Raw genomic sequence first — 13,815 nt, forward strand, 5'->3', positions numbered from 1 at the left:
CACACACACACACACACACACACACACACACACACACACACACACACACACACACACACACACACACACACACACACACACACACACACACACACGCACACACACACACGCACACAACTATAGCCACGCCCCATTGCCATGTCGCTGCCTGGCATGCTGCATTCAAGGACCGCCCAGGAGGCGTGGCCAGCATGGAAGCTTATATATTTTCCCTGGAACCAATTTACTTAATCTTCACTCAGCTATGCACTCTGACGGACCTGTCGTTCACTTTTTTGTATTTTATTAAATAAACCATATGGACTTTGCATTGAGGATTCCGCGTCATAGTTATAGCCTTTTTTAAGTTTAATAATGTTTAAAAATAACGGAAAGAAGACCGCTATAACTGTAGCCAGCACAGCCTGTCTGTGCATGCTGCTGCTGCTGCTGGCGGTGCAGCATCTCCGGGTTCAGGTGGAGGATGAGGGGGCGAAGGGAGAAGATGCTGGAACCCGCTCTCTTCTCCAGGATGCCGCCCGGGAAAAAGAGCAGGACGCCCAAACTAAGAAAGGATTCTCGGCGTACTTCACCAAACTGACCAGGAGTCGGAGGGACGTGGAGAAGCCCGCGCGCTCAGCGTCCGCTGAGGCGCCTCCAGCTGAGGACATCAGCGCTGATGACATCTTCATCGCTGTGAAGACCACCAAGAAGTTCCACCAGTCCAGGCTGAATCTGCTCCTGGACACCTGGATCTCAAGAAACATACCACAGGTAAAGAATAAGTGCAAACATATTATGTAATGCAAGTTTTATTCTGTTCAAGTTGGAATATAGATTATGTGAAGCAGTGGTGTGCTTGTTGTTGCGGGCAGATGTCATTGTTGCTGCAGAGATGAACAATGTTCACATGCAGGTGATGCTTGTTTGATGGCTGCCTATGTGCTGCATTGTTGCCCATTGAATTGTCACCAGATGACAGTGAAATAGACTCAGCCCCTGTTAACCATGCTGAGTTTCTTGGGATCTGTCACTTTTTATTCTCCTCTGAGTGATGTCCCTGAGAGCGAAGGGAACAGTTCCAGGACTCCCTCTCTCAGCCCCCCTCTCTCCCCACTCTCTATTATCCCTCCTCTTTCTGGGTGTCCCTGTGAAGGCCCCCGGTGCAATGGATGCTTCACAGCACCGACTCCAGCGCTGTCCCCCTTCCAGCACTAACAAAGCGTCTTTCTGAAGGGGAAAGAAAAGCTTTCCCAGCCCCTTGTCTCCCCTCTCTCCATGGGAACGTGGGAGCTGAGTCTGGGTCAAGCTTGCTGGAGGGATGCGAAAACTGGGGGGCTTCGTTAAAGGGGATGCCTGGCTGGGACAAAGGGGTGCATCTATAGGCAAGTTTATGCTGCACGCTGAGTGTGAAAATGTGTCCTTGAGAACCAAGCTTCTTCAAAGGGGAGGAGGAAACGGCTATTCATTCTGATTGTATCCTGCACCTATGGGTGTCACATGTGCTTTTATCAGAAGTCTATTTAATTTGCCTGAGGTGCTGTCACACCAGGAGTTTCTGTAAAAAACTCTCTTTATCTTAAACATCAGTGATGTGTGGAGGGAGCGTTCATCTGTGTTTAGTGGCAGTAACATTGTAATGATGATAGGCTGTCACAACCACTTAGCCCAGAAAGAATCACCTGCACAGCTCCTGTTAATGTCCAAACCATGGCCCAAAACATCTGCTTAGGCGATAGCTGATGGTGCTAATTGGTGCTAATCACTGTATTGCATGATGTAAGTTAGCCCATCCGACAGAGTCAGCAGCAGGGCTTATAGGCAAGCAGCTGGTGGGTGGCTGCGCACACAAAAAGGACAGACTGAATCCCACAATGCAAGAGGGAGTTCCTGGAGGAAGGGTGCCAGGTGGTCAGGAGAGACAGAACAAAGGACGGCCTTAATGCCAGCCATATGATGCTCTCAGTTCCCACAATGTACATATGGCCATCATTGATATTCAGGGAGGATTCTCACGCTCAGCTGATGGGACATCTGTGGAGTTTGGATCACTTTTGTACAAAAGGGACAAAAGCATTATTTCTGCAAACAGCAATTTAGAAGACTTTTTTATTTACTCTTACTTTGTGATCAAATCTCTTCACATGTATGCAGAGGGAGACACTATCTGCTGCTGTTTACATGAGAACAGACAGGGAAGATTATCTTTGAGATAGCTGCTTTGACACAATAATGCCTGTGGCCTTCTTAATCTTTGAGCTCATTGAGAGCATAAATAGCATTTTTGTTAATCCAACCAGTTAGTGTATTCATGTAAAAGGATACCCTTTATAGTTATTAAATGCCAGACCCAATTTATCTCTGAATCATTCGTTTGGAGACAGAAAGTCTTTCATTACACGTCATTGTATAATCTATTATAGAACCCCTTCCTGTTTTCTATTTATCACCCCTTGAACAATATAGCTTTGTTCTGAGTCCAGGGCGCATAACCCAAAAGAAGAAAATGGATCAGAGTTTCCTCTAGCAAGAGAGTATAGTAAATTGATTTGTAAAACTGGCACATTTCTTTTATCAGAGCTTTATTTCAGTTTTGCAGCTGTCATCTTCTTAGTGTGCCATGCATTCGTCTCTTAGGAGTAATTAGCTAACTTTCAAACAAAGAGGAGAGCGCTTTAAGAATTTAGAAAAAAAAACACTTGGCGATGTTGTTGGAATGGCTTCACAAGTGGTCAGAAAGAGGCTGGGTGTCATTAAAGAAGACAGCCTGGTATTTCATATATGTGTCCTGATATAAAAGAGGGGGGGGGGTCTGAAAATGCTTTGAATCTTTGGGACAGAAGGGGGAAGGAGCCAGGGTGGAGGTGGTTGATGGAGGGAGGGGAGCCCGATGCCCTTCCTTCCCGAGCTGGAGGCAGCCAGCCAGGCAGGCACCACCATCAGCTCACACAGGGCCGTGCCAGGCCTTCCTGCGGTCAGGAGTGCAGCCCCCCCCTTATATTTGCTCTCATCTGCTCACCCCGTGCCCCCTCGCCTCTTATCTCTACTTCACACACAGCCAACTTTTCTTTTCTGTCTCTTTTTTTTTTACATGAATTAGTATTCCATGTAAGTAACTGTTCTTTTATGTTTCAGTTAAGGACCAAAGACAGAACAAACAAATCTTCCCGGGAAGGGGGGGTTCTCTTTAGTTAACTCCTGCAGCTGTATGCAAATGCTGGCAAACATATTTAGAATTTACCCAGTGGAGACTTTACCCAGCATGAAAACTCAAAGCATTGTTCTATTCAAGGAGCTCTGGCCGTGTATGTAGCCCGGAGAAGGGGGGGAGGGTGAAGAGGGGGTGAATGGCCACACACGGCTTTGGATTTACTAATCAGCAGTGAGATTCCAGCCCCCCCCCCCCTCCACCACCACCGCCCCTCTTTCTGGCAGTGCCCTGGCAGCTCTGGCAGCTGCCTCAGTGATTAGGCTGTCTATTCAGCGGACTTTAAAGCAAACAGCGCCAGCCTCTGATCCCTCCACCAGTGGAACCACCACCCTTCCTTAAACAAATACCGGCTCATGGCTTCAGCATCGAGCAACATCTGCTCAGAGTTTGATCCACAAAGTGTTCAGAAAAATAAAAAACTGGACTAAAAAGATTTGTCTTTTCCATTGAAGTAACATCAGAGGCCGGCTTCTGGATGCAGATCACAATTGGCAGTTGCTCGGCAGCAGGGTGGCGGTCTTGCAGGACTGTGGGTTAATAGTTGACAAAAAGGGCTCTTGTCAGGAGGGATAAGGCACCACGACCCGGCGTGTAGAGGCACGTGGCGCAGATAAGGTGGCGTGATGTTGCGCAGGTGCTGCCTCACCTCAGGTGAAGAGTAAACACACCGCTGACGGTTACAAAGCTTTCATCATCACCATTCACCAGCTTGCACCTGCTCACTGAGGTATCATAAAAAGCTTATTTTTAAAGAGTCTCCCTGTAAGATGCCCTTTGTTGTTACCTCCTTTACGAGTAACTGCTACATTTTAACAAGCGCCTGCAGCCTCGTGGAGGGATTCCTGAGTCTGTCAGTCATACAGCAGTGAGCTCTGTGTTGTGGTTTATCTACATTATGCTTCTGTTTGAGCTGCATTCAACACACTGAAGCCCGGCAGCAGGTCCAGCAGAGCCAAGGGGCTCAGCCGGGGGATGGGATACATGAATGGGGTGTGTGGGGGCGGACAGTCTGCCTCCTCCTTTGTTCTATGTCTGGGATGCTTCGGGGAGCAGCATAGTTGCCATGGAGAGAGTGAAATGCAGGACAAAAGGCCTTTATTAGAGCATGGGCTTGTTTAACTCAATGTGTTTTCCACTGCATAAAAGGCATGTTGATTGATGCTAATCACACCGGGCTGGATATGAGGAAGAAGGTCTTTTTTTGGACACACTGTTCAATGTGATCGTGTGGCTGCCTCACATGATCATCCAAAGTCGTTATGATTTTGTGGACTTAACGAAGAACTTCACTGATCTGTGTTCTCCCTTTGTTTGCTTACAGACATACATCTTCACGGATGGAGAGGATGAGGATCTTAAAAAGAAAATTGGTACGTTTTACAAGGGAATATGTCATGTTGGGAACAGAGATGCACATTGTTTCATTGGATAGAGGAACTCTGAATTTATGAGAAACCTATTTTTAAAATAATAAATTCAGCTCGAGTTTTTCCACTAAATGATGCCATTAAATTACAAAGAGCCTCCATTGATGGATTTATCTTTAACTAATACAAACGCTTCTTCTTTTTCCTTGCCACAGGGAGTCACGCCATCAACACCAACTGCTCTGCAGCTCATAGTCGACAGGCGCTGTCTTGCAAGATGGCGGTGGAATATGACAAGTTCATAGAGTCGGGGAAAAAGTAAGTACCTTAATATTTATTTCTATGATAACTTAATAGTATGAACATATCAGGTTCTAACAGTTCTTATTTTTCTTAGGTGGTTCTGTCACGTAGATGACGACAACTATGTGAATGTGAGGACTCTGGTGAAGCAACTGTCCCAGTTCCCCCACACCCAGGACATGTACATCGGTAAACCCAGCCTGGACCGGCCCATCGAGGCCACAGAGAGGCTGGGGGACAATAAGATGGTACGTGGAAGATTCTTATAACTGGTGCAAAAATATTTTCAAGAACATGCCTCTTATTTGTTAGATTATTTCTATATACTGACACACTTTTCTCTGTCCTTTATAGAAACCAGTCAACTTCTGGTTTGCTACTGGAGGAGCCGGCTTCTGTGTGAGCCGGGGTCTGGCGCTGAAGATGAGCCCATGGGCCAGGTGAGAAATAGAATTACACTAAAAACATTTGTACCTTATGCTGCATTCACATGGAATCATGCTGTCTGCCTGAAATCATGTGAATGCAGACTTTTTAGGAAGTAAATGCTAAACAAATGACTTAATGTCCCATCTAACCTGAGTTTCTTCATTCGTTTGTGTCTTCAGTGGCGGTCACTTCATGAACACAGCAGAGAAGATCCGCCTGCCCGACGACTGCACCGTGGGCTACATCATCGAGTCGGTCCTGGGGGTCCCTCTGACCCGCAGCAGCCTGTTCCACTCCCACCTGGAGAACCTGCAACAGGTGTCAAGATCTGAGATACACAAACAGGTGAGAGCCTCATGTTTTTTCTCTTTTTTCTTATCAGAATCCTTTGTGTTTCTTTTACATGATGCTCATTTCTCCCTGTATTCTTTCTTCCAGATCACCCTCAGTTATGGGATGTTTGAAAACAAAAGTAATATCATTAATCTGAAAGGAGCTTTCCCTGTGGAGGAGGATCCATCAAGGTGAGAGATTGTTCTACATATAATTAAACACACTTAACAAGCTGAAATGATTGTTAATGAAATGTATTATGTCAACACATTGCATATAACTGTATTAGGTTAGTTAAAAGCAATACTATTACGTTGAACCTAATACCTTATGTTATATTACAGTTATGTTAAATCTGTATCTGACGTAATACATTTAAATAAAGTCACAGTTTTTCAGTACAGATTTATCCTCAACTTCACCTCAACAAATCTAACTCCATACTTTGTATCTGTGTGTTGCAGGTTCAAGTCTGTGCACTGCCTCCTGTACCCAGACACCCCGTGGTGTCCCCCTCAGGTTGCCTTTTAGGGCGACCGCTCCTTTCTCATCCTCGTCCCCGTCGTGCCTCGGTATCTGAAAGGCTCGTGGGGACCAGTGTTTCGTATTAGACCGCGCGGCTGCAGTATTGTTACTGCAGTTTCGTGCGGTCTTTATTAGTTTAACTGGGCTGCTGTGCGGCCCGCCTTGGGACTTTCCCTTCCTGTCCGGAGCCAGGACCTTGCCCCATAATGTTCTGGAGCAGGACCCCAGCTCTAGACAGGAAGTTGCTTTCAGCGTTTAGCTTTGCAGGCAATCAGTTGAGCTTTGTGATGTATATGTTGCTTGTAAATGTATCTGCGATTCTCATAGAATGTATTGCCATTATATGCGAGCCTTTTTGCCAGCTTTCATTAACACTTTGTCTGTTTTAGCTTGAAAAAATGCAAAGCCATACAGGTCTTTGCTTGTATACTTTTTGGCTTTTTTCAGGCATTTTTGTTTAGATCTTTAACTTTGACTCCGGACAAACGCTCTAATATGAAGATTTTTTTGGTGTTTTTAAGTTGACAGTGTTATTTCTTTCATAAACTGAGCTGGCAGTAGGCAGATATTCCAAATGCGTCGTTCAGTGACCTAATCTGAGGTATATCAGGACAAAGCACTTTTCCCTTTTTGATATTTTTTTGGTAACTTAATTTACGTCCTTTTATTGACATGCCTCAGATTTGTGTCCATACTAACACAATTGACAAATAACCTGTCAAAATCTCTATCTATTCATTTATATCTATTTAAAAAAATACTCCTTGCATTTGTTACAATCAGGGAAATTAATGAGGGGAAAGAGATTTTGATATTTTAAATTGCTTTGGGATGTTTTTTTGTTGTTTAATAATTGCACAGCTGAGTTTCAAATGAGCTGATGTTTGCTCCTGAAAAGACACTCACCTCAAAGGCTCAACAATGAAGAAAGATGAGTGAATTTTAGCTTGGATGACCCAAAAAAGCTAAAATCACTTCCAAACATTGGCTAAACCTACATAATAACCATATGTAATCTGAGCCACAGTCTATAACAGTTTGCACGAAAGACTGGTGAGCTTTTCTGTTATTAATAACAAAATAATATTATTTATCTACACATGATATTGGTTACTGTTGAGGCCTGCGAGGTGACGGCTTTCCAGGAGCAACATGAGTGTTTTCACATGGAGGTGTTCCCTCTGTGTCTTCTCTCACCCATATTGGGTCACATTGTACATTTTGATTACAGTATTGTGTACTGTTTAAATTAGTAGTAATTGTAAAATGTTTTTAAAAAAAATGTAATTTCCCCTTTGTGGTTTACATAATGCTTTTAATGACCCTGACATGATTTTTTGAACTGTGCTAAATGAATGTGGTGTTTATTCTCCAGTATCTGGAGGCTTTGAAAGGTTCATTCCCAACACGGGCTTCTCAGGGATTATGAGCTGATCCTGGTATTAACTACCATGGGACCCACGGTGGGACCTTAAACTTTGAATAAAAGTGCATAACCACTGAGAAACTTTACATATTTGGTCATGTTTTTATTTCCAGTTCAAGATGAGACATTTAAGGCAACAACTACGGGCAAAAATATCCCCATCAACATCAAAACACTTCCTGCACCGGTCAATTTTGAGAGATTGTCTCCAGTTCTTATTTTAGACTAGGGAAAGGAAACATCCAGAGTACAGATTGTTTCTTATACTACACTTTGTCTATTTGCATCTGCAGATTTCTCGAGTTGGCATTAGATTATTCAGCATTTGCATATCAGAACACAACATTTAAGAAGACTTCTTTAAAAAAGAATAGTCCTAATGTAGAAGGTATATGTTAGTTAAAAGTGTTCCCCCTATTCACCATTACAATCTCTTCTTAAAGATCAAACACAACCTTTATCAGTTACTTTCCATAAAAACCTCTCACATGATTTGTATTATATTTAACAGGTAAAGGTTAAAAACAGTTTTCATATTCCACAACAAAGTTTAAAGACATGCAAATGGAGTGACCCCTAACATCTAACATTAAACTGTACATAAGTAATAAGTAACACAAGTAATTTAGTTGAATTAGTTCAAACTATTAGGGAAATATTATCACTGACTGCCTCATTTGAGTATATATTTGAGTATTTAGATTTGATACTATAATTGTTCTACTCAGAGGGAGATATGGCAACATTTACTTGCATTTATCCAACAGTTGTAGTTACTAATTATTTCCCTGATTAGGATATAATATCTATTTTAAACACCAGCTATTGTTAACATACAGTTTAGTTAAAAGCAGTCAATAATAGGTCATGATAGCTCCACAGCCGACAGCTACCAAAGATGACTAAACTATTAATGGGTCAATCCTAATGTATAATATATCAACATGTTACACTAGATGGGCGTTACTTGTATTGGACTATCCTTTCGCACAACTTAGGAAAACCTGCTCTCATGGCATTTAGGGCTACTTTTGTCTAAAAAAGCTGCCTCACAGGATATAGATTTGTACTCTGCCCGAGTTCTTGCAAGAACACAGAAAACGTGGAAATTATAATTAATTATCAGCATAAAGTAAAAAATCATTCTGCATAAGCACAAACGAACTCTAGCAGACACAGAGCACAGACTCCATCTCCAAAGGCTTCCATGGGAGACAAATTACACGGAACAAACATCCTCACCACAAACCATAATCACAGCTTTGCCTTGCAGAGATGTATAGTGGGAAAAACTGAAGCCTTTTATGTGTCTAAATCTCATGTTCAAACAGTCCTCTGCACCCTCTGTTTTCTCACTGTTGACTCAAAACATTTCCATAAATCTGCGCAGAAGTTCTAAATGACACATTGCATGAAACAAGACATTCAAAGCAGTCTGATTGGTAACTATAACCTTTCATGAGTGGCAAACGCTTGATCAGTCTTACTCAGCTTGTTAATGAGAAGAAGAAAAAGAAGCGGGAGATGTCTCCTTTGGCACTGCACCCTGGGAAAAGAGGGCTTGTGGCTTAAGCATGAAACACTTGTATTATAACTGGCAAGCTGTGAAAGTGCAAATAGTAATCGGATATGCGGCACTCTGATCCTATCCTTTAGGAGAAAAGGGTTTTACTTACATAACAAATCATAAGAGTGTAAACTAATCTGTCTTTAATCTTTTCAAGATCAGACTCTCAAAACTGACACTTATATTTAACATTTTTGTAGTGGTGCACGTGCAATAAAAGTAAAAATAGTAAGTAGATAAAGATTTAAATGAGCCTTAAACCATTCCTCCAGTTTATACGTAATCCCTTCTTCAAACATACCAGTCACATCTGTGATCAACTTTAAATGAGTCGTTATGTGATTACTGTACTTTGGTGATTTCCCCCTGTTTATCTTTCCTTAATGTTTGCTTTGCACTTATGTCTGTTCCCATACCAATAGTTGAAGAATAATAAATACAGTCAGACTGAGCCTTTAAGTGTACGCTATTTGCATTTTAATGTATGCCCCAAGTTGGCCAAGTGTTCAGCCTCAAACAGGGAGACAGTTGGACAGAGGACAGAACTTTGACAGGAAGGGGAACTATTCATGTGGATGTGTAATGACAGCATTAGTAGTGATAGTCAATATGTTACTAGTATTGCTACTTAAATAGAAGTGCACAATGTTTTTGATTGTATTGTTCTTTGCATTGCCCTTCAAGCAGCAGCACATACCCCAATGTAAGACTTGACATTTGCTTTGTTTACTTTTGAAATAATTAGGATATGTTAATTAGTGATCTTTAGGCGCATACTTTCTTACCATTGGCCAGAGCCAGCCATTTCCCCCTGTTTAGAGTGTTAGTGCTAGGCTAAGCTAACCAGGTGCTCACTGTTGCTTTATATTTAGAGTTAGAATCTTTATCAAATCTCTGTTTCGGCAGCTCTTATGTCAATGCACAGTAATTTCAGTTGTGGTTTTTTAGATATTTTTGTTTGTTTGTTAAGTAATAGTAACCATATACTGCAACGTTAGCATAGCAGCAAGAAAGAGTAGGATGCTTTGCACATAAGTGAGAGTAAGAGCGTGGGAGATGTTGCATTAGCTCCACAATTATATAATTTATATGAGATAATATTACTTTAATTTAAGCAATGAATTTGAGTAGTTCTTCCGATGTAAATTGCATCATTTCAGTCTAATTATCAGATTTAATTATCTTAAAATAACAAGTCAGTATCCTGATAGAAAGTATTTCTCAACGTCTCCACGGGGCTGTCGTTTGTGCAGTGGAATAATTTGAGTAATGCTGTTTTGCATATGAATGGTGTGGCAACAGGTGGGGGACTATAAGAAAAATAAACACCCAACTGCAGACATCAATCCTACTAAATGTCAGTGAGCTCTGGTGAAATATGTCTGGAGGTTGAAGATTATCTGCCAGTGATAAAGCAAAAGCCGAGCAGGATCTGTTTACACAACATAAAAGTCCTGCATGACTTGTGTCAGTTTCAGTTTTTGTCACACCTGAAGAGAAATGTGCCCATCTACGAACGTTTCGCCCCAGGGAGAGAGGCAGGGAGTCTGTCAGCCGTGTAATGTCCCGCATTGAAAAAGTTGTAGTTCCATTTTTTTTTTTTATTATGGGGGCCTTTTCTTGATTGACATTGGGCCTTCTTCACAGCAGATATTGGCATAGTTTGTCATAGGATAAACCCAGGTGTAATCAATACCACCAAAGAGGTGTAAGAAGCAACTAAATGGAAAGCAGGCATCGTTTTATTATTTACTGTGCTTGTTTTACTGTGAGATTCGAAATGTCTTCTTGGAAAAAAGGCTTATTCGTAAACATCTCTGATACTGGACATCAAGGCTTCACAGGACTCAAGGGCGAATGTTTTTCAGCCCTGTCCTAATGTGGGACGACAGGAAACACTTAGGTGTGTTAATAGTTTGTTGCCTGCTGATTAAAACACAAACACCTGGGTGTGCTTCCTTACACCTCCCATCAGTGCTCTGAGTGGGAGACGTGACATTTCACAGCTCTGTAAAACTGCTCTCTTTCTGTTCGTGTGACTCAAAAACAAAACAGCGTCTCTTAACTGTCAGTAAAAAGGAAACCCCATGGTGGGAGGTGAGGAGTTGGAGTAGATGTGGTGAAGTATGGCTGACATTCCTCAGAGTGCAGGGGATTACAGAGAGGCTGGCCGCTCGCACATTGTCTTCCCTCTGCTATATCAGTCAGTCTCCAATTAACAGCCTGCATTGTCTGCAGGATTAGGAGTGGCGGGACAAATCCCATTGGCCCGCCGAGAGATCTCACAGCAACTGGCACAGGCCATAATCCTGCTCAACATGTGCTCTGAAGGCAGACGAGTGGCCGTTTACGATAATCCAGGTATCACATATCCTGTAGAGAGGGACTTGAACCTCGTCGTGAGCAGCACTTGAGTGGAGGCTTGAGGAATTTGGTGTATGAAATCATGGAAGATATATTAAAGGAAATAATAGATTTTCTACATAAAGTGGTTTAAAAAACAAAACACATTAACTTCCTCCTGCCAGGGTCTTTAGAAAAACATTTTATACCTGAAGGTAATTTCAAGACTTAATCATTCAGAATTTTAGCGCTAGAAGGAATACTAAATATTATATTCAAGCTTAATAAGGGCGTATAATATAGAACTTAAGATCTATCTATTATGTCTATACTTCAATGCTATATGATTACAATTTTTAGGGTTTAAGGAACATAATGTTCGACTTATTGTACATTTAGGCCTGTGAGTGTAATTAATCCAGATAATAATCATGATTTAAACAGATAACTCAGTTTGCTCATACAGCAGCATAACCGCATGTGTTATATGTCTGACATTTGCATCAAAGTAGAAAGGTGTACAAAGTTTGTAATATTGCTTCCAAGAAATGCAAATCGGTATGCAAATGATGCTGCACAACCTCAGGCATGGATTACTCATAACTGTTATTTTAATAATACACCATCTCAGTAGCATAACTGACAGGAAGTGACTGATCACTGCAACACACTTTTGGAGGAAAACTGGTATAACTGTACTAGCTTTGAGCAGAGTAAATGTGACTAAATATCTGGTATAAAAGGTATCTAATCTGTGGTTAGGTGGTGGGAGACCACTGAAAGATGAACAATTGGACTTTAAAAGAACAGGAATGAGAACAAAAGTTTGGAGAAAGTCCTGAAGCATCGCAGTGAGCAGGAGGAGTAAAGAGGTAAGGACGCACACGGCTCCATAAATCCTCCATTAGGTACGTGCTCCCTGCGACTGGTGCGGTGATGCCTACAAAGGAGGAGGTGAGGTGTGAATAACTTGGGCGCTGACTCCCAGGACACAGCTGCCTCCCTCCGAGCCCCCCCCCACAAAGAGACAAACCAGGCCGGCACCCTGTGACCTTGTAAGCATGGCAGCAACAAAGCAGCAGCATTCCCTCCAGAAGCGGAAAACAAAGGTGCTCACGTCCTGTGTTTGCCTTCGTCTGCCTCATCTATCCTGTGATGACAGACAGAAAGAAAGGAGGAGAGAAGAGGTAAAAGTGAACATTTTGAGCAGAGAAGGAATACAGGCAGAGATACTTTAACTGAATTTGAGTATATACATCTTCTGCTAGAGAGAATATTTGTACTTTTACAAAATGACATGTATTTGGCAGCTGCATTCACTGTTACCTTTCAGTTTAAGATGAAGAATTCAAAAATATATGATTATCTTATGAAATACAACATATTTAACAAGTTGTCATGTCATGTGGCCCTTCAGAGGGACCTGACAGGTTAGGAACCCAAGGGTTTAGCAACCTCAATGAACATAGTTAACACATATCGATGAGAAGGCTTTCCAAAACACTCTCCACTGTGTAATTTAAACATAAAAGCACGCTAAAGTCCTCTCATTTCGCTACCATATCAAATGAATGGAGTCTAGTCAGAAAGACATCTAAATATTTATGGGATGTGCTTTGGAAAAATGTCAGCCAGTCATTTACTGTAGACATCATTTGTATTGTTTGACAAAAAACATGCAAACCACAGATTTATACTCAGTTACATCACTTTTTGTGGGAATAGAAAATATTTCCCTAACCAGAATTTCAACTGGACAAGAGAAAGGACCCGCATGGTTCAATACAATGATTTAGGATAATTTACAGGGTGCATTTTTAATGGAAGTCTTGCCTTGTGCAGCTTTAACTCTCGTGTGCCTCCTGGCCACCCTGCAGCTGCCTGGCATTGAAGACAAGATGGCTGAGAGCCCAGCCGGACTCAGGAAGTGGCTGTGGGGAGGGGGGGTTGGGGGGGTTCAGAGGCACCCCCTTCCTCCCCCCTCTTCATTCAGCTCCACACCTCAAAGCATTAGTGATGCATTCCTTCAGTCCAGCAACAAGCAGGGTAATTCAATTTCCTCGACAGTGAGACCGTGTGAAATTTCATTTGCATGTCAGGGATGGGTTGAAAAAACCTCTCTGCCTCCATCACGCTTTGTTTGTTTACTGCTTTGTTTAGGTCGGCCCCACGATAAACAGCAGGGGACATGATGGAATCTTTATATTCAATTTTTAAGAGAATATTCTCGAAAAAATGAAAGAACGGTATTGCATTTACAGCAAAAATGTTGCTGCAATTGTAGTTTCTGTCACGTTGAATATCAAATTTATGCTAAAGCCTGGTCCAAATA

General features: G+C 42.1%; 1 protein-coding gene across 1 annotated transcript; it reads left to right on the plus strand.

Annotated features, from left to right (window-relative positions):
* The first annotated feature begins 243 nt into the window (after positions 1–243).
* lfng (LFNG O-fucosylpeptide 3-beta-N-acetylglucosaminyltransferase) lies at positions 244–7,659 on the plus strand. Its single transcript, XM_034220228.1, has 8 exons — positions 244–753; positions 4,512–4,560; positions 4,773–4,875; positions 4,955–5,108; positions 5,215–5,300; positions 5,469–5,634; positions 5,728–5,813; positions 6,087–7,659. The coding sequence occupies exons 1-8, from the start codon at positions 355–357 to the stop codon at positions 6,151–6,153; spliced, it is 1,110 nt and encodes a 369-aa protein (XP_034076119.1). The 5' UTR covers positions 244–354; the 3' UTR covers positions 6,154–7,659.
* The last annotated feature ends 6,156 nt before the right edge of the window (positions 7,660–13,815 follow it).

Source organism: Gymnodraco acuticeps, unplaced genomic scaffold (assembly GCF_902827175.1).
Source record: "Gymnodraco acuticeps unplaced genomic scaffold, fGymAcu1.1, whole genome shotgun sequence".
In the NCBI taxonomy this organism is placed as follows: domain Eukaryota; kingdom Metazoa; phylum Chordata; class Actinopteri; order Perciformes; family Bathydraconidae; genus Gymnodraco; species Gymnodraco acuticeps.

Excerpts from the sequence above, each read along its gene's own strand:
- lfng (XM_034220228.1), top strand. The coding sequence starts at position 355 with ATGTTTAAAAATAACGGAAAGAAGACCGCTATAACTGTAGCCAGCACA. Across the intron at positions 4,561-4,772 it reads GGATCTTAAAAAGAAAATTG|GGAGTCACGCCATCAACACC; the intron begins GTACGTTTTACA and ends TCCTTGCCACAG. Across the intron at positions 5,814-6,086 it reads GTGGAGGAGGATCCATCAAG|GTTCAAGTCTGTGCACTGCC; the intron begins GTGAGAGATTGT and ends TGTGTGTTGCAG.